A 24334-nucleotide genomic window follows, 5' to 3' on the forward strand; every position below is an offset into this window, starting at 1 on the left:
CAGAGCAGACACAGTCCCTTGCTCCTGGGCTCCCACTACAGTTGGGAAGGGTAATTTGTGCTTTGAGGTACACCTAAAGGACACATGCATTTCTGGACAAGCTGAGAGGCGCAGAACCGTCACTGAAAGTGAAAGCAGCATATGGACTGAGGTGATAGAGTAATACTACAGGATTTTACACAAAGTCAGTGGAGCATCACAATGATTTTAAAGCTGCTATTTTTAGGAGAAAAGGTTATATATAACATTGCTTTAAAGGGCCCAATGTTCCCGCTAATGCTATGTGAGATTTTGAGCACAAAAGCGGTCATAACTCATTTTGCAGTATGTGTTCAAAAAGTTGCAGACATGCAGTCATGCAATGTTTCCTCTGAAATCAAGAGTATTAACAGAGAGCTTGTCTCCTGTTTTATGACAATAACAGACGCTACTTCTCTGGGAAGATTTCACATTAGAGATGCTAAAACATCTCTAATGTTTTTCAGCATCGGTGAGGTGAGATGATTCCAGCTCTGTGTCTTTATCAGGCTCAGGGAGTGAACGGTAGGTTTGGAAAGTGTATCAATGATGAGATCAAAAGATGTTCAAAGATGTTTTCCATAATATAAGCCCTTGCTTTCAAAGTAACAGTGTGTTTTGGTGTTCCCCCTTTCCTAATCAGCTAATTACCTAATCAGCTAATTAACAAGCTCTTGTGGGTTAGAAGGGGTGTGCTAAAGCAGGAAAATACTGAAACACACAGAGCAGGGGGTTTCCAAGTGTAAAAAAACACTGCAAAATAATAATCAGGGCTGCAGAAAAAGGTTTGCGTGTATGAGTGTGTGTACACGTTCGTGTAGAAGCAGTGAGTTACGCACATTTGATGACCGACAGAGCACACCACTGCACTTTCTTCCAGCGGCTGTGAATCAGCCACTTATTGACCCGTTTGACCAGCTCAGCCAGGTGATCCGGATCAGACTTCATTATCTGGTCAAACTCTGCAAACTGGCAGAAAAAACAGAGAATGAGAACCGTGAGAGGAGGGGGGAAAAGTAAGGACGGAAAGACAGATGGAAGTGGGGTATAAAAAAAAGGAACAAAGTATGGAAGTAAGAAAGCAAGGAAGAAGGTAAGTAGGGAAGAAACAAAAGGAACGAAGTAGTGAAGGTAGGAAGAATGATGTAAGGAAAGAAGAAAGGAACGAAATAGGGAGAAAAGATGGGAAATGGGGAAGGATGAATGGAACGAAGTAGGGAAGGAGCAAAGTAGGGAAGGAAGAAAGAATGAAAGGAGTGATGTAGGGAACAAAGAAAAGTGAAGAAAGAAGGAAAGTAAAGAAGTAAATAGGCAAATGGGGAAGGAAGAAAGGAACGAAGCAGGGAAGAAAGAAGAGCAGTAGGGAAGGAAAAAAAGAACAAATTAGGGAATAAAGAAGGGAAGTAGGGAAGGAAGAAATTAATGATGTAAGGAAGGGAGAAAGGAAGAAGGGAAGAAAGACATGAAGTAGGGGAGGAAGAAAGGAACAAAGTAGGGAAGGAAGAAACGAATTGATGAATGAGAGAAATAAAAAAGAGAAATATAATAAAAGAAAACAGGAATGAAAGAAAAAAAAAAACTAAAGAATAAAAAAAAGCAGGAAAAAGAAAAAAGGAGGACGAGAAACTAAAAGAAAAAGGGGAAAAGAGAAAAAAGAAAAGAAACAAAACAAGTAAAAAAGAATAAAATAGAAAGAAAAATAAATAACTAGAGGAAGAAAGAAATATGAGGAAGGAGAATGAGAAAAACAAAATGGAGAAAGAATCAGGCAGGGGAAGGGAGAAACCAAACAGAGGGAAAGACTGGAAAAGAAAAGAAAGGAAGAAACTAAGGGAAAAAAAACTATAATTAGAAAAAAAAAAAGAAAGAAAGGAAAAAAGGAGCAAAAGGAAAGAAAGAAGGAAAGAAGGAAAGCAGTGTATTCGCAGGTGTGGGAGAAAGTGGTGTAGGTGCAACATTTTTGCATTATTCATAATCAGAACTCAAGCAAAGGCAGGGTGTGTGAGTGGATTTAAAGACTTCATACCTTTAAGGGTTAATTTGCTCATTTCCATTCCTTCATTAACGCTAAGCTGACAGTGTGACATTTTCAAAAAAGCCCACATCCTCTCCTCCCCTAAGAAACCTGCCACAGTCTTCTCACACTCTCACACACGCGTCCTTACTGCAGGTAAATTATTCATTCAGTCAGAAATGAGACTGCCATCTGCTAGTTGCGGTTTACTATCTTCATCTAATTGCTCTCTCATCAGAACGCTAAAAGCATTACTAACTCATGTTCAGCGAGAATCGCAGGCATTTATCTCCTGGGCACATCACGATGGCAACCATTAACAGCGTCTCACCTTTCCAGGTCTGAAGAAGACTCGAGTGAGGCCGAACTTGTAGTCGTTCTCATTCAGGCCCAGAGCTTTGAACAGAGCCTGCAGCAGAGGAGAGGGACGACAGGGTTCATCAACAACAGTCCAGAATGCGGAAAGTCAGACCAAAGTTCATGAAGAAACTTATTCGATTATATATTTCCATTGTGTCACGAATAGTGTACAAAAGATCCATCCTGGCTTCGTCCTTGGCTACTGAAGGGTTTAATGACAGGCCTTCAGGTTTTCTCCAGTGTAGGACTGAAGTGAATGTAGCTTCAGCCGGGCTGTAGTGTTCACAAAGCACGTCTACTGTGAATGTGAAGAAATGCTTCACCGAAAAAAAAAAAGAGACATATGCAATTTTCTTTTGACTCAAAGACAACGGCCTATTAGCCAAGACACTTAAAGGTATAGTTTGGCCAAAAAACAAAAACACAAAAACACACACAAAAAAAAATAAAATAAAATAAATATGATTCATCACTTTGCCAATCATGTTTGGTTTTTAAAGTTTGCTTCTTTAGTTTACAACGACTGATGCTAGGCTAACCTCCAATCCTCCTAACCACCAATCTCATCTTCATAATTATCTGCTCGAAAACAGCTCTGAACCATCTCAATGTGCATTTAGGTCATTATTGCTCTGGCACAGAGAAATCAGAATCAGACTCTTTATTCCCCAAGTACCAGATGTACACAAAATGAAATCCAATACAATGATATATAATATCGAGATACTTACAGAGATTTTTAGTATCAGAACTAATCAGAACTTCTGCAAAATACCAAACTACAAAGCTGGACATTACATACAAGACAAACTAGTTTCAGTGTTTAAGTCAATTTGATTCAAAATTAATTTATATAACACCTCTTACAACAAATGTTGTCACAAAGCACTTTACAGAGATCCAGGTCCATGCCTTTTATGAGCAAGCACCACAACGGAGGTGGTAGCGACAGTGGCAAGGAAAAACTCCCTGAGAGAAACCAAGACTCTGAGGAACCCATCTGCCTTAGGTCGACCCGACACAGTACAATCAAAGAAAGTATTAGCCTAAATGGTTAAATAAGGTCTATCTCGTTTACACAGCTTTTAAACGGACTCTTTAATGCAAATAATGAATAAACAAAATGCTGAAGTAAGATACTGGTGACCGTCCAAGTGCAGTGTTTGGTCGTCTACCATCTTCTGTAAACTTCTGTAACATTTTCTGCTAACCAGTACACTAAAGAAGCAAACTTCAGATATCAAGCATGTCTCAGGTAAGTGATTAATCATGGCTCGTTTTATACAGGAGCTTGTTATGAAGATTAATGTTGCTAACAGGTAATGGAAGTCTATGATAATCATAGGTTTAGGGGAATTATTAAACTGGTAAAGTGCAAACCAAGTCATTTTGAGTGAGAATTGTTGACTGTAGTGGTGAAAGGACCCAGACATCTGAAGAGTTTGTCTGTGTCTAAACGCTACATCATACTATATCAACATATTACACAAGTTGGTTATAAACACATCCTAATTTCTATCTAATCACATGCTAATAATCTTCCTATTTCTTTCCTTTCTGCAATTGACTATGTTATTAATGATTTTTTTTTATACAGGCATGGGAATAAAACTCCTACACTTAAGACCAACTTGAAATCCTCTCTGTCTACAACATGGTCACCTCAACAGACCCTTGTGTGAACCCAGTTTCCCAATATACTTGGAAAACAATATATATCATCCTACAATATGAGCTGAATTTCCCAAGGGCCAAGCCACTCACCTGTTCCCTTTCTTTTAACAAGTTTAGTACAAAACCAGTAGCAATACCACCATACTAAGCTCATCAGTATTACATAAAAGACGTTTATTATACATTTGCACATATACATTTAATCCCAAGTTCCATTCATACCACTGTGAAGAAGGTCTGCAAGTTTCTCTCTAACGAACCATTACACATCAACCCACTCTTTACCCAGAAAACCCATCCAGTCATGAACAAAGCTCACACTGACCTTGCAGAATAGGCGAGGATCCAGGCGTGTCAGCTTGGGGGGCATGTACTGTTTGTACATGTTGTAGAGCTCGTGGAAGGGTGCTCGGGAAGGGAAACCACCCTGCATCAAGTCCAGTACAGATACCATCCCTGAGAAACAGCACAGCAAACTCACATTTAACCCAAAAAGCCTAAAGTAAAAAAGAATAAATAAATAAAAGCAGAAAGCAAGGACTTATTTCAGTATTTCAGTCACTAGAGCACCTGGGGCCCTCAGTGTCTAAAGAAATGAAATAAGCTATTGTTGTCAGTCAGGAGGAAAAAAACTTAGATTAAGTGTTGTCCTTCAAAAACTTCAGAATTTCTTTCTGACCACTCTGAAGGCTTCCTAACCTCACAAGAGCCTCCCATGCTTTTATGACTGGAAGAGGTGGCAAGGCAAGCCAGACACTGCAGGTACAACAAAGGGCAGCCAGGCATTTGCATATGCGAGCACAGAGCACAGTAACATATTTAGCCTGATTCGTTTTAGGAAATAAGGCTGTGGGTTATGTAGGCTGTGTGTCCTCTAAAGCTGTTCCTAAATAAATCTCTTCTCTGTCTAGGATAGGTACTAAATTTTAAAGGATATTAACAGACTAACAGTTAAAAAAAAATGTAAGTCTGTCATGGATGTGCTTAGTGTCATATCCATAGAGCTCCTCAACCTAACAATGCAGATCATACAGTTGCCTAAATGACAACATGGAGAATGCTTTTTAGGTATGAGCCCTGCAGGGTATTTCACAAAGCAGGATTTTCTCAGTCAGCCAGCGCAAAGCCAGGCCTGTACTATAGATAAGGAAGAAAGGCATGCAAGCGTGTGTCAACTTTTGTGGAACTATTTATTTATTTATTTATTTAATACAAAAAAATAAAAAATGAAATCAAATGTGCATATTTTTGCCCAAGTGTCCAATCTAGTAGTGTCCAAAATAGGGTGCGGCTAAAGTTCCTAACAAACACTGGAAGTCAATAGTCCCAAACCTTTTTTCAGTAAACACCAAATAAACACAAATAAACCCAACAGTACAGAGTATTCTACAAATTCTGTTGTTTTTAATGAAATATTTATGTTTCCTTCAAGGCAACCACCTGAAACCTGAAATGTCTTAGGCTTTTTTGGTAAAAACTGCCTGCATAAAGTGGAACACCAAGGAAAGTCTGATGCCATGGTCAAGTCAGAATTCTGCAAAACAGCTACCAGCATTACGTTTTTATGGTCGAGGATTTGTGTGGTTCATTGTAAGTCAGTTATACTGCGCCTTATTAATGTTAATATACCTTAATGTAGATATGCAATTTTATGGTAGTGTGTGGGAATGTATTTATGGCAAAGTTGGTTAGCAATGTCAGCCTCAAACTGAAGCAGCAAAAATTGGAAATTACACATGTCCTAGTTAAGTAGATCCGTCTAGGGTTAAGTGGAAGACTGTGTCCATTAGATTCCTTTGACAAACATTTCCTTTAGGTTACCCAGCTTAATGAGAAATCCTGCTTCAAACCCCCCCCCAAAAAAAAAAAAACCTGAGATGAAAATAACCAGTACCAGTATGTCTAGAAGCTCTGGCTGGTATGTTAACTAAGCTGCATTAAAATAGCCTTTAATAGAATTAATATCAGCACACTCTATCTACACTTTTCAATACATCAGGCTTCATGTGATTAAAACGGATCAAAATCAACTCCTGGATGAACATTACGCCTACGGCAACTCCAGTGAAGAAGCATCAATTTGCATCAAAGCTCCCTAAATGAGGGCTTAATTTGCAGATAATGCAGCTCCTCTATCGGTGATGAGGCGCGGCCATTATCCGAAACGTGTCATCTTATGGGCATTGCTTCAGTCAGAGTCAGAATAACAAGAGCAGGATGATGAAGAAAGAGAGCTTACTGAAGAAAGTCCGCTTAAGAGTTTGTGTGCCGTGTGACATAAGAAACAGTGTTATGGCCTCGTGCAGTGTGTGTAAAGAAGCTGAGGAGAAGCTCTGACCTGAGCATTGGAGCTGGGAGAGAATCTGAGTGCCTTCAAATTGGTGGCTGACCATCTTCAGATTGGGCTTCACGCAGCGGATAAAACTAGAGCCCTGGAGCCACACACAAACACAGCTGATGTAAGGCCAACATGCTACAGTTATACTTATTAGCACCATTGAGCTAAACCTGAGCATGGGGGCCAGAAGCATGGCAAGATTCGTTGTGACATTAGCAGCAAATAGCATACATCAGACGTATACCCATTTAAAGGCAAAATCCATTAATAGTTCACATTTTTAAATATCCTTCATAATGGTTTAATGTGAAATTCTGAAATATCTAATGCTACATAATGGAAAGACTCTTTCATATATTTCCAAATGAAACATTTATTCCCCAATTTGGACCGACAATTACCCAACCTGCACATGCACCCCACTCCCCCCAGCAAGCGATGCCCCCGACACTAGTGAGGGCGGACCCCTCCCCGAAAGTTGCTAATTTTTCAAACTGCCAGCACTGCAGAGAAGGGATGTGGGGACAGAGAGCGCCATCTACCCACCCAGGAAAGATCAATTGTGCCCTCTCAGGGCCTCGGCTGCCAATGGCTAGCAGCATGACCGGGATTTGAACCAGCGATCCTCTGATCATAGTGACAGCACCTTAGGGCCCCTGTCTAGAGTGTTCTGATTAGCGTGACCCAATGAAATGTGATAATTAATAATGTCCAAAGACATTACATTTTTACACTTGGGACATTTATATGACACTTCTGTCCATTGTTTTAGCTGGCTCTGGAATCAAACCCTAATCTGTCAATGGGAGGGCAATGTGTTACCTATTATGCGATCCCAACCAAATTCCTTCTTAGTTCAGGACTAGGAATGTAATGAGAACCGGTACTGATACTTCAGTAGCTAATTGAAACCAATATTCTAAAAAACATGATTACTGGTTTTCTATGGTATTAAAAGAAGCTAAAACTGCAACAGACACATGCGACTGTGATTTCTCAGAAACTGACAGGGGCAGTATAATAAGCTTACACGTGTAGGGGAGAAGAAAAGAAGAAACTAAGGCAACCATAATGTCACGTGGAACGGCATCAGGAGTTGAGCGATGCCTCATAACCAGTGATATTAGCACGCTGCATGTGTTCCGGTCTTACTCATACCTAGAAGTGCCGAGCTTCGGTCTTCTGACCGCTGTGAGTACCCACTAGAAGCACCGTGTTGGTTTTTACCTACTTATAGCACAGGCTTTACACAAGAAAGCTGTTACTGACATATTATGATCTCCAGATGGCACTTCATGGTTATATACCAGTGCTAGACTTTGATATTAGGAACCAGGTAAGTGGTCTTGTCCTAATCTACAAGCTTACCTGTCTGTTTTTACCACTGTGGACATGCAGATTGAGTATGCTTTAAATGCCACTGTTTTTGCAATATTCATTTTCTGTCTTTGTATATTACACCTTGGCTATTTGCATTATTTATTTTGTCCATATTTAAGTTTATTTAGTTTCATTTTTCAAATAACATTTATTTATTTATTTATTTAGAGAATAACACTTTATTAACCAAAGATTCCATCACATTTTTGTTGGGAAAAAAAAAAAAATTCCAAATAAGAGTTTATGTTGAACACATTTACTAAACAGTTTTTTTGGTATCAAAATTGATTTTAAGAATCAAAGAATTTTGATGGTACTGGTACCGACTGTCAAATTTCTGGCATCGTGACATCCCTATTCAGGAGATAAACTGACAAGGTTGTGGTTACCCCCCACTGTATAGAGTCTGAAAGTTTAATCAATCCAATCGGAATTGGGCAGAATCCCTGTTGCGGTGATTTAACAGTTTTTAGTTACCGTGCTGCGAAGCTTCTCCAGTAGGATGTTCAGCTGGGTCTGTCAGGTTAGAGAGAGAGAGAGAGCAAGAAAAAAAGTTTTTAGTGCTGTAACTTCACCACTTTGCACAACACCACAAACACATGCTTGTTACGTTTTCACCTCCCAAAGCCTAAAGCCGTCCACAGCACAATCCTCCAGCGCAAAGATGTTAGGATCAATTGTGCAGCGCAGCCCTGACGTTTCAATACACACACAGACACACAGACAGCCAAGGACAAAGAGTGTAACAGAAGGATGAACGGACATAGCATAAAAGACGGAAACACACAGAAACAGAAAGGGAGGCAGAACGGCTGCTGAGGAACACCATGCAGACGGACACACGGATGCACAGACGTGAGAGCCAAGGGTTGCGGGATACCTGGCTGATAACTGCTTTTAGGCCACCGTCTCCACGGATACAGCATCCAAGGATACTACATTCATATGCAACTCACTGTGCATGGGAAGACAGAGGATAGCATCTCTCTCTCTCACTCTCATCTCTTACTTTTCTCCTTCTCCCTTTCCCCCTACAGTCTCAGATTATGAGATATGCTGAGACAGACCACTGTGGGCAGTGGAAAGCAGAGATCCACACTGATTTGGGTAATAGATGAGGTCATTACTAAAGGTGTGGTACACGGTGAAGAACAAACATGCTGATCCGTCGCGTGGCAGCAGCCCTGCTCCTCTCATTTTTTAATAAAGCCGTGCCAGAGAGAAATCTATTATTAAACTGAATTGAAAATGTGTTTAGGACAAATCTTGAAAACGGGCTCCTGGTTCCTATATACCTAAATTAAAATCTCACAGCAAACCCAACACACACACACACACTGGTCACTTTATCAGAACCTTGAACCTACCTTGAAAATTGCTTTCAGGATTTGCTGCTGTTTTGAGAAGTCCCTTCCTTCCCTCCATATGTGCAATAATGCCAGTGCCTCTGGCAGCAACACAACCTCAAAGCATGAAAGTCCATGCCCCTGCTTCACAGTTGGAAAGGTGTTCTTTTCATGAAAAGCAGTTCCCTTCTTTTCTTCAAAGAAACCTTTGTTGGTTGCGGCCAAAGAGTTTTATTTTGACTTCATCAGTCCACAACTCACATGGTTTCTCTAAGGCATACTTCAAACATTTTGTGACAAGGACAATGATTAGGTTTCCTTCGTATGACTCTTTTTGAGTATGATCTCTATTGAGATTATGTTTTTGCCAGCAATGCTGCACAGTGGACCAGTGCGCCATCCTCTTGACCTTCCTGTAGGTTCTTGGCAGTCACGAGGGGGGGGGGGGGTTGCTTTCCAGCATACACAAACAGTTTTCAGAGAGTTCTTTTGGTCTTCTAGATCTCAGCTTGACCTCCACAGTTCCCCTGAAATGCCTACGTTAACATTCTGCACTGTAGAAATTGCAGGATTGATTATTTTACCCTTGCCTTGCCTTGTGGGCATCTTTAGACAGTAGGTGGTCATGACTGAGGGTCAGCACAATATTTTAAAGTTTTAAAATTAAAGATTTGGAAAGTCTGATACAGCTGACAATTTCTAATTTAAATTGGTGACGTGCCCCAAGCCTGATTTGCCTAAAATGTTGTATTTTATTTTTTTGGGTAGAAACAGCGACTCGGTTTACTACTTCTAAACAAAAAACAAAAAACAAAAGTGTGTCATCTAGACAGCGGTGCCCAAACCCTCATATACAACTGTACTATAAAACCTGGACTTTAGCCAAACTGTAATCATTCACAATTGGTCACCCACCCTCTTTCTGTCTTCCAGTCTATCGTGGGTAAGCGTCTATTTCACAAGGCTAATGTATTAATGCGACTTCAATGCAAACATGCACCATGAAGATTGAAGAACACGAGAGGTCAGACAGCCGGGTCTTATTAAAGCAGTAAAAAGCAAAGGAATAAGGGACTAAAGGTCTTTTTAGTCTTCAGTAACTATCACCTATCACTCTCTCCCTCTCTCTCTTTTGTTCATCATCTCTCTATTCTCCCTTTTTATTGTGGCACGAATCACAAGAGAGGGATGGAGAGACAGAGCAAGTGAGAGAAAAGGAACAGGAGAACAGAGCAGGAAGGAGAGGCATAAAAAACACACATGTAGAAACATACACACACACACAGGCCTACCCCACGCCACAGGACTCAGAGAAAGACAGAACACACTCCTGCTGCCCTGCTGTGAAGGGCCCTTCTGTACAGACATGCCTAATCCAGAGTATATACACTCTAAACTTATATATATATACACACACACACACACAGCCATTTGCAAAGATTATCCACAAATGGCAGTGTTGGTTGTAGCGTACTGATTAGAATAACATCTGTTCTTGTGTTGTTCAAATAATTACTGAGATAATCAATTAGTTTTCAACTGGTAGTGGGCTTCAAAACTAGCCTTTAAACACACACCTTTCTAGCAAACTGACTGTAAAGTAGCGACATGTTTAGATGTGAAGGATTTTTGGCTCACCTTAAATTTGTTGCCCACACTGATGAAGCCGAGTTTGCCAGCTTTCTGTTTGACATCTTTGGAGTTGATGGAGTTCTCAAAAAGCTCCCGTATAAAGCGATCCTTAGACTCGCTCACAAGACTCTCCAGAGACATGTGCAGAGCATCGTTATTTTTCTCCACAAACTGACTCTGAGGGGGAGAAAGAAAGACAGAAAGATAAAGATAAAATTAAACAATGAGGAAAATTATAGAATGAAAACATAGGGAAAGAAAGGAAGGAAGGAAGAAAGAAAGATAAGAATGGGAGGAGAGGGAGAAATAACTGAAAAAGGAAGAAAGAAAGGAAGGAAGGAAAGAAGGAAGACAGACAAAGAAAAAAGGAAGGAAGAAAGGAAGGAAGGAAGGAAGAAAGAAGGAAGAAAGGAAGGAAGGAAGAAAGAGACAGGAAGAAAGAAAAAAAGGAAGGAAAGAAGACAGACAGACACAGAAAAAATGAAAGAAGGAAGACAGACAGCCAGACAGAGAGAAAGAAAAAAGGAAAGAAGGAAGGAAGAAAGGAAGGAAGGAAGGAAGAAAGGAAGGAAGGAATACCGACAGTAAGAAAGAAAAAAAGGAAGAAAGGAAAGAAGGAAGGAAGAGGAGGGAAGAAAGGAAGGAAGGAAGTTCGAAAGAAAGAAAGAAAGAAAGAAAGAAAGGAAGGAATACCGACAGTAAGAAAGAAAAAAAGGAAGGAAGGAAAGAAGGAAGGAAGAGGAGGGAAGAAAGAATGGGCAGAGAAAGGGAGAAATGCAGAGAGAAAGGTAGGAAGGAAGCATCTTTATGGGACAGTAAATCCATTGTTAAAATCAAGCATATCTTCTTCCACAGTCAAAAACTCATTCATTTCCTATTTTTGTAAGAATCTGACAATAAAGTAACAGCATTTATCTCAACGCCTCTGACTTCAGCCTCCTGCATGTTCACACACTCATCTATTCTCTTTCATTAGGCCATCATGAATCATCAGGATCAGAGGAAGCTCTAGGGAGGAGCAAAAGACAAGTTGCTAAACGGCTGGAAAAAGGTGAAAACAGCAGTCATGATACTGTAGTGCTGACATTCAACACCTTTCAGGACACTTGAGGTGTGTGTGTGTGTGTGTGTGTGTGTGTGTGTGTGTGTGTGTGTGTGTGTACCGTCTCATAACAAACTGCTCCTGCGAAATGTCTGATGATAAATCCTTCATCATCCCTCACATTCCTGTGCACCGTCAGCTTTGACTTCCTGGGGACCTGAAAGGTCAGACACACATATACACACAAACACATTTAGACACACACACACACACACACAAAGACAACATTTCTTTCTCTTCGTTCAACTAGAGTTGTTCTACTTCCTTGGTAACAGCCCCCAGGTAACCGTCACCAGGCACAGGCCTACTGCTGGCTAATGGAACTACAGTATGTTAGCCATGTTGTCTGCTGGCTGCACGGCCACTCACAGTCAGGCGGAAGTGGTTTTTGTGTTTGTTGTGGACAGTCTCAGTAAAGTGCTGGTCGCTCGGTTGAGGTAGACGGTTCTCTTCATCCAGAATGTCCAAGATGCCCACTAGTTTCGACTCCACCAGGTCTGGAACACAAACAAGCACCATTCCAAGTAAGTCCAACAGTTTTCTAAAAGCCAAACCTGCCATCTGTGCATGTCTGCACTATTCAGCGCAGCTCAGAGGAGGATGGGTTCACCTTTTGAGTTTTGATCTTTTCAATAGATCTTCCTCATACTCATATGAAGCTTTTCCAAGTGCTTGATCAAACTGAGGGCCACGGCAGTGGTAAAAACTCTCGAAGAGCATGAGAGTGAAGCACAGAGAAATAAACTACCTAGCTTCCTGTGGCCTGCTCTTGAGTCCTGGTTCATTCCAGTGATTCTTCTACATGCTCTTAGAGAGGCTCTCCTTTTGAGTCTTAGTGCTTTGTTCTCATCCTCTATGGTATGTTTTACTGCTGCTGTTGCCTGCAGTTTGATAATTAGTGCTCTCTGACTGCATTTCTATAAAGCTGCTCTGGGACTGCTGTAAACTGTCTGTTGTAGAAAGTGTTATTGAACAGTGCAATACAAATCAACTTAGACTGACACGTGTAGTCACTGGGTTTCGTTTTTTTAGTCCCTCCCCCCCCTCCTTTTTCACCCAGCGGTCTGCCTCCCGGCCACAGCAGCCTTGCATTTTCCATTCGAGCTGGGTTTGATTTGAGCTGCGCTCTATGTATAGCCGAGGGCAGTGGAGTGTGTAAGACCTAATTATGAATGTGAAAGTTAGCTCTACGCACAGTAGCGGTCCAGCTGTCAGTACAAATTAGAACGTCACGATAACAGAGCTCATAGTATCTCAGCAAAAAGAATTTAGGACAGACCGAAAAGAACACCACATTCAAAAAAGAACAACAGGAATAGACACATGAAAGTGGGTGGCATGATTGTGGCTTTACTACGTTTACTCGGCTCCATGGACAAAGAATGATAATATACAATGTAAAAAAGGCACGTAAAGTCCCCCCACCTCAAATTCTATGGTTTTATGTGCCAGGACATAGAAAAAATAATCATTTTAATATGAGAATTTAAAAATATTTAGAAATGAGAATACAACCTCAGATGAGTAGCAAGACACACTAGACTCCATCCTGTCTTCTTTTTATTGAATACAAACTAGGCCAAAATGGAAAAGCCATGTGTGGAAAAACTAAAAACACCCCATGAATCAACAGCTTGTCGAAGCACCTTTAGTAATAGCAGTAATGACGTGAAGCAATGGTTTCCTGTATGACTATCATTCTCACATTGCTTTGGAGGAAATCAAGCTGTTGGATAGTGGATGGCCTCACGTTTGGTATACAGAGGAGTTCATGGTCAACTGCAAAACGGGCCCAAATCATTACCCCTCTCCACCATTTATTGGCAGTTGATATGAGGTGTCTGTACTGATATGCTCGGTTTGGCGCTGTGTAGTATAGTCAAACATCTCTACTTTGGTCGTGTGTGTCCAGAGGACATTGCCCCATTATTGTCAGGTTCCTTCACCCTAAACCTTTTGTGTGTGTGACGGTGTGGTTTATGAATCGCAATCCAGAGCATGCAAATGTGAGATCCTAGACTCCACAGAAATGGTAAAACTGCTGGTCATCCTCCTTTTGGAACGGTCACAGTGATTCTGCTGGCGAGCTGAATGAATCTGGCTCAATATGTCTGTAAATATAGCTCAAAGTGTTTTGATCAGTGGTGTGACAATTTACATTTTTACTTGTTTTTCAATAAAACACACTTAAATAAAATACATAACACCTGTGTGCCACTGACCCCAATGGTAAATGACCTGCATGTACTTCTTGTGCCGTTCCCTCACAGAGGAAACAAGCTTTACTTGGGACGGGTTTCAGGCTACTCTGAGGGTGAGAAACTGAAACACAAGCGTAGTGTTTGGAATAGTTTTCAGGTTTAGAACAGGACCTTTTGTTACCATCTTCTCAACTGACAAAAGAACAAGCATGTCCGGTTCCAGAAGACAGAGAGCTTCTTTTAAAACCAACTACCCATTTAATTACCTACTCAGTCTGTGGTCAAGAACGCAGCAGTTAATCAAAACAGACAAACCGTGAACCTTGAAGGATAACAACACATTAGGATACAAACCGTGCTGCTTGCATCCACAATGTCCGACTAAGTTTCACCTGAACTGATCAAATACGGCTCGTCTGACAACTAACCGAACCACCAAGCCAGGAACAAGGAGAGAAGTCTGGGAGAAGAGAAGTCGCACCCAAAGGGAGCAGCTCATTAGGAGTGCAGCTCATACTGGAAACCACCGAATGGTTTGTTCGTTATGAGAGGTGGACAGGCACTGAGCGGCGGGAGGCAGACGGCACTGTGTATGTGTCTGTATTTGTTTTGTGTATGTATGACTGAGTGCTTGCTTGCAGGAGCTGGAGCTCCTTTACTGAAGAAGGGCTGATGAGCTGGAGAGATCCAGCTGCTCACTGTCTTCTCACTGTGAGCGAACAGAAGGTGCGAGTCACATATACAAACACACACACTCACTACAGACACTGCAGCAGAGGAAAATGCTTAATACGCTGGGGGTAAGGCAGGAAGAGATTTGGTAGGAAGAAGTGACAGAGACAGTCAGTCAGTCAGACAGCATAAACAGGACAGTGTTGGCTAATCGACAGCATACAAAATGTTTCACTTAAAAATTGCAAAACAGTGTAGACTGTGTAGACTGTCTATACTGTGTACTGACCGTCAACACTGTCCTGTCTACTCTGTCTATACTGTGTACTGACCGTCTGCACTGTCCTGTCTACTCTCTGTCTATACTGTGTACTGACCGCATACACCGTCCTGTCTACTATCTGTCTTTACTGTGTACTGACCATCTACACTGTTCTGTCTACATTGTGTACTGACTGTCTACACTGTCCCGTCTACTCTGTCTATATTGTTTACTGACTGTCTACACTGTGCGCTCTACTCTCTGTCTATATTGTTTACTGACTGTCTCAGCTGTCCCATCTCCTCTGCCTATATTGTTTACTGACTGTCTACACTGTGCGGTCTACTCTCTGTCTATATTGTTTACTGACTGTCTACACTGTCCCGTCTACTCTGTCTATATTGTTTACTGACTGTCTACACTGTGCGCTCTACTCTCTGTCTATATTGTTTACTGACTGTCTACGCTGTCCCGTCTACTCTGTCTATATTGTTTACTGACTGTCTACACTGTCCCATCTCCTCTGTCTATATTGTTTACTGACTGTCTACACTCTGCGGTCTACTCTCTGTCTATATTGTTTACTGACTGTCTATGCTGTCCCGTCTACTCTGTCTATATTGTTTACTGACTGTCTACAATTTGCGGTCTACTCTCTGTCTACATTGTGTACTGACTGTCTACACTGTCCCGTCTACTCTGTCTATATTGTTTACTGTCTACACTGTGCGCTCTACTCTCTGTCTATATTGTTTACTGACTGTCTACACTGTCCCGTCTACTCTGTCTATATTGTTTACTGACTGTCTACACTGTCCCGTCTACTCTGTCTATATTGTTTACTGACCATCTACACTGTGCGCTCTACTCTCTGTCTATATTGTTTACTGACTGTCTACACTGTGCGCTCTACTCTCTGTCTATATTGTTTACTGACTGTCTACACTGTGCGCTCTACTCTGTCTATATTGTTTACTGTCTACACTGTGCGCTCTACTCTCTGTCTATATTGTTTACTGACTGTCTACACTGTGCGCTCTACTCTGTCTATATTGTTTACTGACTGTCTACACTGTGCGCTCTACTCTCTGTCTATATTGTTTACTGACTGTCTACACTGTGCGCTCTACTCTCTGTCTATATTGTTTACTGACTGTCTACGCTGTCCCGTCTACTCTGTCTATATTGTTTACTGACTGTCTACACTGTCCCATCTCCTCTGTCTATATTGTTTACTGACTGTCTATGCTGTCCCGTCTACTCTGTCTACATTGTTTACTGACCGTCTACACTTTGCGGTCTACTCTCTGTCTACATTGTGTACTGACTGTCTACACTGTCCCGTCTACTCTGTCTATATTGTTTACTGACTGTCTACACTGTCCTGTCTACTCTGTCTATATTGTTTACTGACTGTCTACACTGTCCTGTCTACTCTGTCTATATTGTTTACTGACTGTCTACGCTGTCCCGTCTACTCTGTCTATATTGTTTACCGACTGTCTACACTCTGCAGTCTACTCTCTGTCTATATTGTTTACTGACTGTCTACACTGTCCCGTCTACTCTGTCTATATTGTTTACTGACTGTCTACACTCTGCGGCCTACTCTCTGTCTATTGTTTACTGACTGTCTACACTGTCCCGTCTACTCTGTCTATATTGTTTACTGACTGTCTACACTGTCCATATTGTGTACTGACTGTCTACTTTCTGTCTATATTGTTTACTGACTGTCTAATTTGTATGTATACACCGTTTGTGTGTCTGCACCATCCTGTCAGTATACACTGTCCTGTATCTGTCTGTATACTCTGCTCACGTCTATCTGTACTTTCTGACTGTACCATGTCTGCCAGACCTCTTCTTTTTACACTTTGTGGGTGTCCACTCTGTCCATCGGCATGTTTTTTTCTGCCCCATACGGTTATACCAATACTGACTGCAGTGTTTACTGTTTCTCTTTCTCTGTCTGTCTAATATGTCTACACTCTGTATGTATCCTGTCTGTCTACACAGCTCGTCTACTCTCTGTTGACTAAGAGACAAGTAAATTGTGTACAAAAGCCCAGAGACAGTTAGAAAGCTAGTGTACACTTCGATACCTGCACCACATCCTCCTCTACGCCTCTCTTCCACTTTCCCCTGAGCCCTCCTCCACCCTTTTCTTTACTTTATTTATTGAACAGCCAATTTCCTTTGTCCCCCGGGGTCATTTGTGTGCATGTTTATATTTATATTTACTCGTTCGATTCCTGCTACACAGTCCGCAAATTGGGGACAGAGGTCACACCACTTTAGTGGCATGAACCCTGACAAAGCCAGAGTAGTGTCTCCATGCACTCTCCATATTACCTCAACCGCTCACTCCAGCCCGATCTGGAGCGTTTCTAGAAGAGTGCAGGTTATAAGTTTGATGTGTGAAATCCAATCCAGTGTGATCAATCAAATCAAGCTTTCAAATGACATAGATTATCCATATTAATATCTAACAGAGACAGAGTCCAATTAGGATCTGTCTCCGCTCAATGTGATTTGCAGGTGTGAGAAAACCAAGAGCTGAGCCCGAAGCTTTGCATGACTGGAACAGCTCCTAGTCATATTCCTCCATAGCAACCAAGAAATGTTCATCGAAATACGTCAAAACACCCAACCCTAACTTAGCATTACTATTTATACACCACAACTAACTTAATAGGCTTTACAGTGCATGTGTGTGTGTGTGTGTGTGTGTGTGTGTGTGTACCTATGCAGTCCTGATTGTCGACGTATTTCACTTCATTCACTCCCAGACCCTCTTTCTGGTACAGTTCTTGCTCCTGAAAAGCACAATTCAAACGCATTCAGTGGTTGCAATGCCAGATATATGCACACATGCAGATCCCATTAGACAATAACGTTCCAGCTCTGTACAGAATATGTACTAGAAAAAACACTTCTGATAATTATATAACCGTTTTTTTAAACAAATACATTTTATTTCCAAAACATCCATAAACCTTTAGAACTATTGTAAAACTTGGTCTACATTATAGATCAACATATTTGAATATATAAAATGAATTTCTGTGATGTCTGCTTTAAACACTTGGCTCCCATCGCCACTACTGTGAATACTGTGTATATATATATATATATATATATATATATATATATATATATATATATATATATATATATATATATATTCCAAAATCCAATCTGTCCTGTTATGTGTCTGTGGCTGTTGCCAGCTAGCTAAACTAACACTAGAGGTCAAAAGTACCATGCCTCGGTTCCAGCCAAGGGTTTATGTAATAAAAAAAAAATCCTTGTACTGATTTAAAAGCATAGTCAGGCAGTTTCACGAGCCTGCTCAGAAACAGCACGACACAGTTTGGCTGTGAGAACCATTTGGCACCGCAGTAGAAATATTCTCAGCTGCCCGAGACACCTGCACAGTACTGTGTAATGTAAACCTATAACGTACATGGAGCTCGAAATGGCCAGTGAGGGGAAGTACAGTAAGAAAGTTAATGGAGAGTGTATTAGTGCATTTGCGGAACTTATGGCCAGCGGCCATCTGCAAGGGAGTGAGAAAGGTGTCCGAGACGGTGCCCAGGAATCTCCATACGTGCTGGCAACAACTAAAGCGAATACTCGGAGCGTCTAAGGACTGTGACTCATGTTTTGGTTACAGTTATTTGTATAAATATATCCCGCTTTTCCGGTAGTCTGTCTGGGTCCACTATTTTTTACAAGGCACAAAGTAAAAACTACGAACTAAAAAGTGAGTGTGTGACACCGTTAGAATTGTCTATATTTTTGCAGAATTTGACCTAAACGTGGCAGATGTATGGGAACCTTTGCTTTCAGTATCAAGAAAATGTTCTTCTTGGTAAGCAGTAGCTTTCTCTTTGCAGCCCTTCCATGCTAAGAAATTTACAGTGGCAGCTAGGTGCTTGCTAAGGTTTTCCGAAGTGGTTATTATAAATGGTTGCAAGGGCATTGCGATGTGGTCCGAAGGTAAGTAGTTGCTAGTGGTTGCTAGGAAGTTGCTTGCTGGTCACCAAGATGTTCCACGTCGTTGCAAGGGCATCTCTGTGTGTGAGCTGATTGATAGGGCTCTGCTAGCGAGTCCATCTCATCATGTTGGTTCCTGAATGGTTTATCCCAGTACCCAATCCCTCATCTTTTTGCTATATGAACATATATATATATATATATATATATATATATATATATATATATATATATATATATATATATATATATATATATATATATATGAAGTAATCAGAATCAAAGAATGATGTAGTGATGTATTGTTTATGTTGACAGTATGGCAGTATGTATTAAAAGGGGTAGGTCTGCTATTCCAATTGCTGAAAAATGTTCTCATTTTGTCTCCATTTAGCAGAATGTTGCATTAAAAATATTCAGACTGAATATTCATTTGATGCTGTTGATCTCAGGACTTAATAAATGTAACATTCCAACATTCTTCTGTCCTCGACGGCCAACAACACAACTCAGTTTCACACCAGAGTTTTATTTTGTGGTTCCAACTCAACACAGAGCTAAGCAGGGTCATATTTCTAGCCTACAGGGCAGCATTAAAGCGGCAGTGCTGCCCTGGGATCAGCTGCTTCCCGCGCACACTATCCCATTCATCAGAAAAGTGGAGTTTAAAAACTGACACCAGATCAGCACACTTCTAGTCTATAAAACTGGATACAAATATACAGCCCCAGGGGCTTTGCGGTGGGACCCCAGGTGGAGGATGGTGAAAGTAAATCTCCATGACAGAGAAATAAAAAGAGAGAGAGAGAGAGAGAGAGAGAGAGAGAGAGATTGAGGAAGTGTTCTCTGATCTATTCATCGGCTTGAGAAATGTGTCCACTCACCTCTTTGAGGATTCGCTCATTGAAGAACTGCTGGAGCTTCTCATTACAGTAGTTGATGCAGAACTGTTCAAAACTGTTGTGCTCAAAATACTCTGAAGAAGAAGAAAAAAAAAAACAGAGCGAGAGTGAGCGAGAGATAAACTGAGATAGCGAGAGAGGGAGAGAGAGAAAGCAGATGCAGAACGAGAGAGAGAGAGGAGAAAAAAGCAGAAGGAAGAGACAAGAAAGAATGAGTGCAAAGAAGAGAGAGAGAGAGCGATAGAGAGAGACAGAGAGTCAAGGGGATGAAAAGGAGATGAAAGAAGGATGGAGAATGAAGGAAGGAAGGAGGCGTGTGAGACTGTGTGAGTGATTGAGAGTAGAGAGGAGCTCATGAATGCTAAGTGTGTCACACTGAGAGACTATTTCGCTGCCTCACTTTCAGCCCCACAGAGAAAATGACCAGAGAGGGGCTACAAAGGACACACACAATCATAATGCATTTCCAGGAGAAAATGCATTTGGGGGTTTTGACACTGGACACTCTTCTTTACACTCTCACATACTATATACTATATAGAGAGAAACGACTGCAATATGAAACATTCTGGACTCATGCAAATAACCTTACCAGCCAATTAAATGGCAGCAGGGCAATGCATGCAATAATGCAGATATGGGCCAGAAGCTTCAGGTAAAGTTCACATCTTTATGAGCATGGCATGATTGTTGGTGTCAGAAGGGCTGTTTTGAGTATTGCTAGAGCTGCTGATCTCCTGGGATTTTCAGCATAACAGTATCTAGAACTCTAGGCCAACACTAGCTTGTTAGTATGTTAACCTGGGGCTAACATTAACTGGTTAGTTTGCTAACTCTAGGCCAACACTAGTTTGTTAGTGTGTTAACCTGGGGCTAACATTAACTGAGTGGTGTGTTAACTTTGGGCCAACACTAGCTTGTTAGTGTGTTAACCTGGGGCTAACACTGACTGGTTTGGGCCAACACTTGCCGCTTAGTGTGTTAACCTGGGGCTAACATTAGGATGAGGCTTGGGCATGACATATATATACCACTATTATAAAAGTTCAATAATTGAAACAAAGACTGTACATATAAACTAAAAATGGATATTAATATAATACACACTGCTTATTTTTGTTGTAAAATAGACCAACACTAGTTTGTTAGTGTGTTAACCTGGGGCTAACATTAACTGAGTGGTGTGTTAACTTTGGGCCAACACTAGCTTGTTAGTATATTAATCCGAGGCCAACACTGACTGGTTTGGGCCAACACTTGCCGCTTATTGTGTTAACCTGGGGCTAACATTAGGATGAGGCTTGGGCATTACATATATATACCACTATTATAAAAGTTCAATAATTGTAACAAAGACTGTACATATAAACTAAAAATGGATATTAATATAATACACACTGCTTATTTTTGTTGTATTGAAAAATGTTTAAAATGGTGAATTTTGTGCATTATTACAACCTACAGATTTGATATTTGAACTTAGTCAGGTCCAGTTCTACTCACTAGTCAGGTGTATACCTATTACATGCGGTGCTATCCAACTGGGAGGGTAAACATGAACCCGCACCTTTTACAACTGCCTTAAAGCAACATTACTGGAAAGCTCAACACCCTTTGAGGAGAATACTAACTGCCCGATTTATTAGCATACTCACATTGTTTACCACAACACACAACACACAGCTTTCAGAGCTCAAACTCCCCCTCACTTAAACCAGCATCCTCAGACGCACTCTCTTACCGAAGCCGGCAATGTCCAGCACGCCGATGAAATTAGCTGAGGAGTCGAAAGGGAAGCACTGGTTGACTCTGGTGACCACATGATCAAAGAGGCGACTATAAACAGCCTTGGCCAGTGCGTCCCGAGCGTTATTCGCCTGCTCCACTTTCAGAGGAACCCTGAACGAGACAGAGAGAGAACATACAAAATGAGTTAAAAATAATTTGTAACAACATATTATATACACCTTCAAGAACATATAGATATATATATATATATATATATATATCAGTTCTAAATGATTTTACATTGTAATTATAAGTGCTCAGTGAATGTAAACACTGTTACGCTGATTTTAGTACTTAATCATCAGCCAATCTCACCACTCCAAAGATCCTGTTTGCTTTTCATCTTCTAAAAGTTAAAATGTCACACCCTGCTGTTTCCATAAGCCAAACATGTTGAGTGCTTTACATTACAGAAAGGTAAATGATACCCATGTTGCCTTTTACTCACCATTAGCTAGACCACATAGCCAGAGAGAGACAGAGGTTAGCATACAATAAATCACACTTTATTAGAAACTAGTGCTATGTGCCACTCACTGGCCACTTTATTAGAAACACCTGCCTTGTGCTTCCACTCACTGGCCACTTTATTAGAAACACCTGCCTTGTGCTTTCACTCACTGGCCAGTTCATTAGAAACACCTGCCTTGTGCTTCCACAGTGTAGTAAAAAACATATGCCTTGGGTAGACAACGTTCGCCTGGCTTCAACAAAACAAAGAGGTGGCAACGTGTGAAACCCTTGTCTGATAGCCAGCCAAAACCAAACTGCAGGGAATTTTCAGTTTGCAAGAGGTGTGTTTGACTTTCTGCAACCTTCGCCCGAGCTTACAGTGGCCCTTAGATGAATGAAAACTGTTCCAAATTGTGAAATGGATATTGGGGAGGGGGATGTTTGGCGAGTGGCACTGGCTCTAGTGCAAAACTACATACGCAAACTTCAGACACCCATCATGCCGAGCACAAATGGGATAAAGAGGGAAAGCGTTGAGCTGAACTGCTGCTTTCAGTGCCTGAAAGGTCAGTGGTCTGTGTATGCAGTCCTGCCAGCTAAACCTTTAGTGAGTTAGTCCAGGCTTTCCTCTTATGTAACATTCACAAATAGAGTGCTTAAGGCAGGCTCAATCCCCTACTGCCCTTCAGCCAGCCGGCTACAGCCGAATTAATACAGCTAGTTTTCAAACGACCCGGCAGCAGCACGCCACTCTCTCCACCAGTGTGACAGAGCACCTGTCTGTCTGACAAATGAGAGAGAGCATCTCACTCTAAACATCTATTCATCTCTCTCTGTCTCCCTCTCTGAGTATCTCTCACAAACACACACAGGCAAGCAACAGAGGCCCATCCAGCCAGCCAGCCAGCCAGCCAGCCAGCCACCCACGCATAAGGTGCACACAAACACCTTATTACTCTCTCCTCCATAAATGAAGAGATAAAACCTTGACAGCAGAATGAACAGAATAAGGGGGGGGGGCACAGTGGTCAGTGTGGGAGGGAGGATAATGGAGGAGAAAAGTGGCTTGGTGAGGAAAAACTGGGAGAAAACGGGAGAGTGGAGCACTTTTGGTAGATACTGACCACTGCGTACCAGGAACACCCCACAGGACTTGCTGTTTTGGAGATGCTCTGACCCAGTTGTCTTGCCATCATAATTTGACCCCTGTCAAAGTGGCTCACATCCTTACACTTGCCCATTTTTCCTGCTTTTAGCACTTCACCTTCAAGAACTGACTGTTCCATTTATTGCACCCCTTGACAGATGCCACTGTAGATGAAGATGATCAATGATTCTCACTTTACCCGCCAGTGGTGTTAATATTATGGCATGTGAGAGACAGAGACAGAGAAACAGAGAGCAAGAGAGAGAATCTTGTTCTTTGTTGTCTACACACAAGTACACACTGGGTATGACATTAAATAACAACATATAACATAACTAAATAACATGGTTTCAACTGGCTTGATCCCCAGTGAAGCCACAGCCATCCACCTTCGGACGCCCCAGAGAGCATAACTGGCCTTGCATTCTCTGGGGCAGTAGGACTGGCCTCTGTCTCCCCACATCACTCTTCACAACGCTAGCCAGCCTGGGTGCCGTTGTATTATCTGGATGTTCCCCTCCAAAAATGCTCAGCTGTGCATTGATGGCTGAATTCACAGAGGAATTTTACTGCACAGAGGATGCATTTTTACTGCACTATTAATACAACTCACTGCTACTACCACCACTACTACTAATACTAGCACCATATCACTACTACCACCACTACCACTATTACTACTGCTGCTACTACCACCACTACTACTACTATTACTTGTGCCATTATCACTACTACCACCATTACTACTATTACTACTGCTGCTACTACTACCCTTACAACTGCTACTACTACCACTATTACTAAAACTAGTGCCATTATCACTATTACCACCACTACTACTAATACTACTGCTGCTACTACCATCTTACAACTGCTACTACTACCTCTACTACTAAAACTAGAGCCATTATCACTACTACCACCACTACTACTAATACTACTGCTGCTACTACCATCTTACAACTGCTACTACTACCTCTACTACTAAAACTAGAGCCATTATCACTACTACCACCACTACTACTAATACTACTGCTGCTACT

At 41.4% G+C, this 24334-nt stretch overlaps 1 protein-coding gene across 8 annotated transcripts in view; it reads right to left on the reverse strand.

Moving 5' to 3' along the window:
* myo6a (myosin VIa) overlaps positions 1–24334 on the reverse strand; it is a 111504-nt gene that overhangs the window by 36442 nt on the left and 50728 nt on the right. For all 8 annotated transcript variants that reach the window (XM_072678661.1, XM_072678658.1, XM_072678660.1 and 5 more), the window contains exons 13-23: positions 21645–21802; positions 19886–19977; positions 17746–17818; positions 12234–12361; positions 11926–12021; positions 10769–10939; positions 8262–8300; positions 6405–6498; positions 4392–4522; positions 2364–2441; positions 858–987 (exon numbers count right to left, since the gene is read on the reverse strand). In XM_072678661.1, coding sequence (XP_072534762.1) covers positions 858–987; positions 2364–2441; positions 4392–4522; positions 6405–6498; positions 8262–8300; positions 10769–10939; positions 11926–12021; positions 12234–12361; positions 17746–17818; positions 19886–19977; positions 21645–21802 — 1190 coding nt within the window. The remainder of the gene's footprint in view (positions 1–857; positions 988–2363; positions 2442–4391; positions 4523–6404; positions 6499–8261; positions 8301–10768; positions 10940–11925; positions 12022–12233; positions 12362–17745; positions 17819–19885; positions 19978–21644; positions 21803–24334) is intronic.

Source organism: Salminus brasiliensis, chromosome 1 (assembly GCF_030463535.1).
Source record: "Salminus brasiliensis chromosome 1, fSalBra1.hap2, whole genome shotgun sequence".
In the NCBI taxonomy this organism is placed as follows: domain Eukaryota; kingdom Metazoa; phylum Chordata; class Actinopteri; order Characiformes; family Bryconidae; genus Salminus; species Salminus brasiliensis.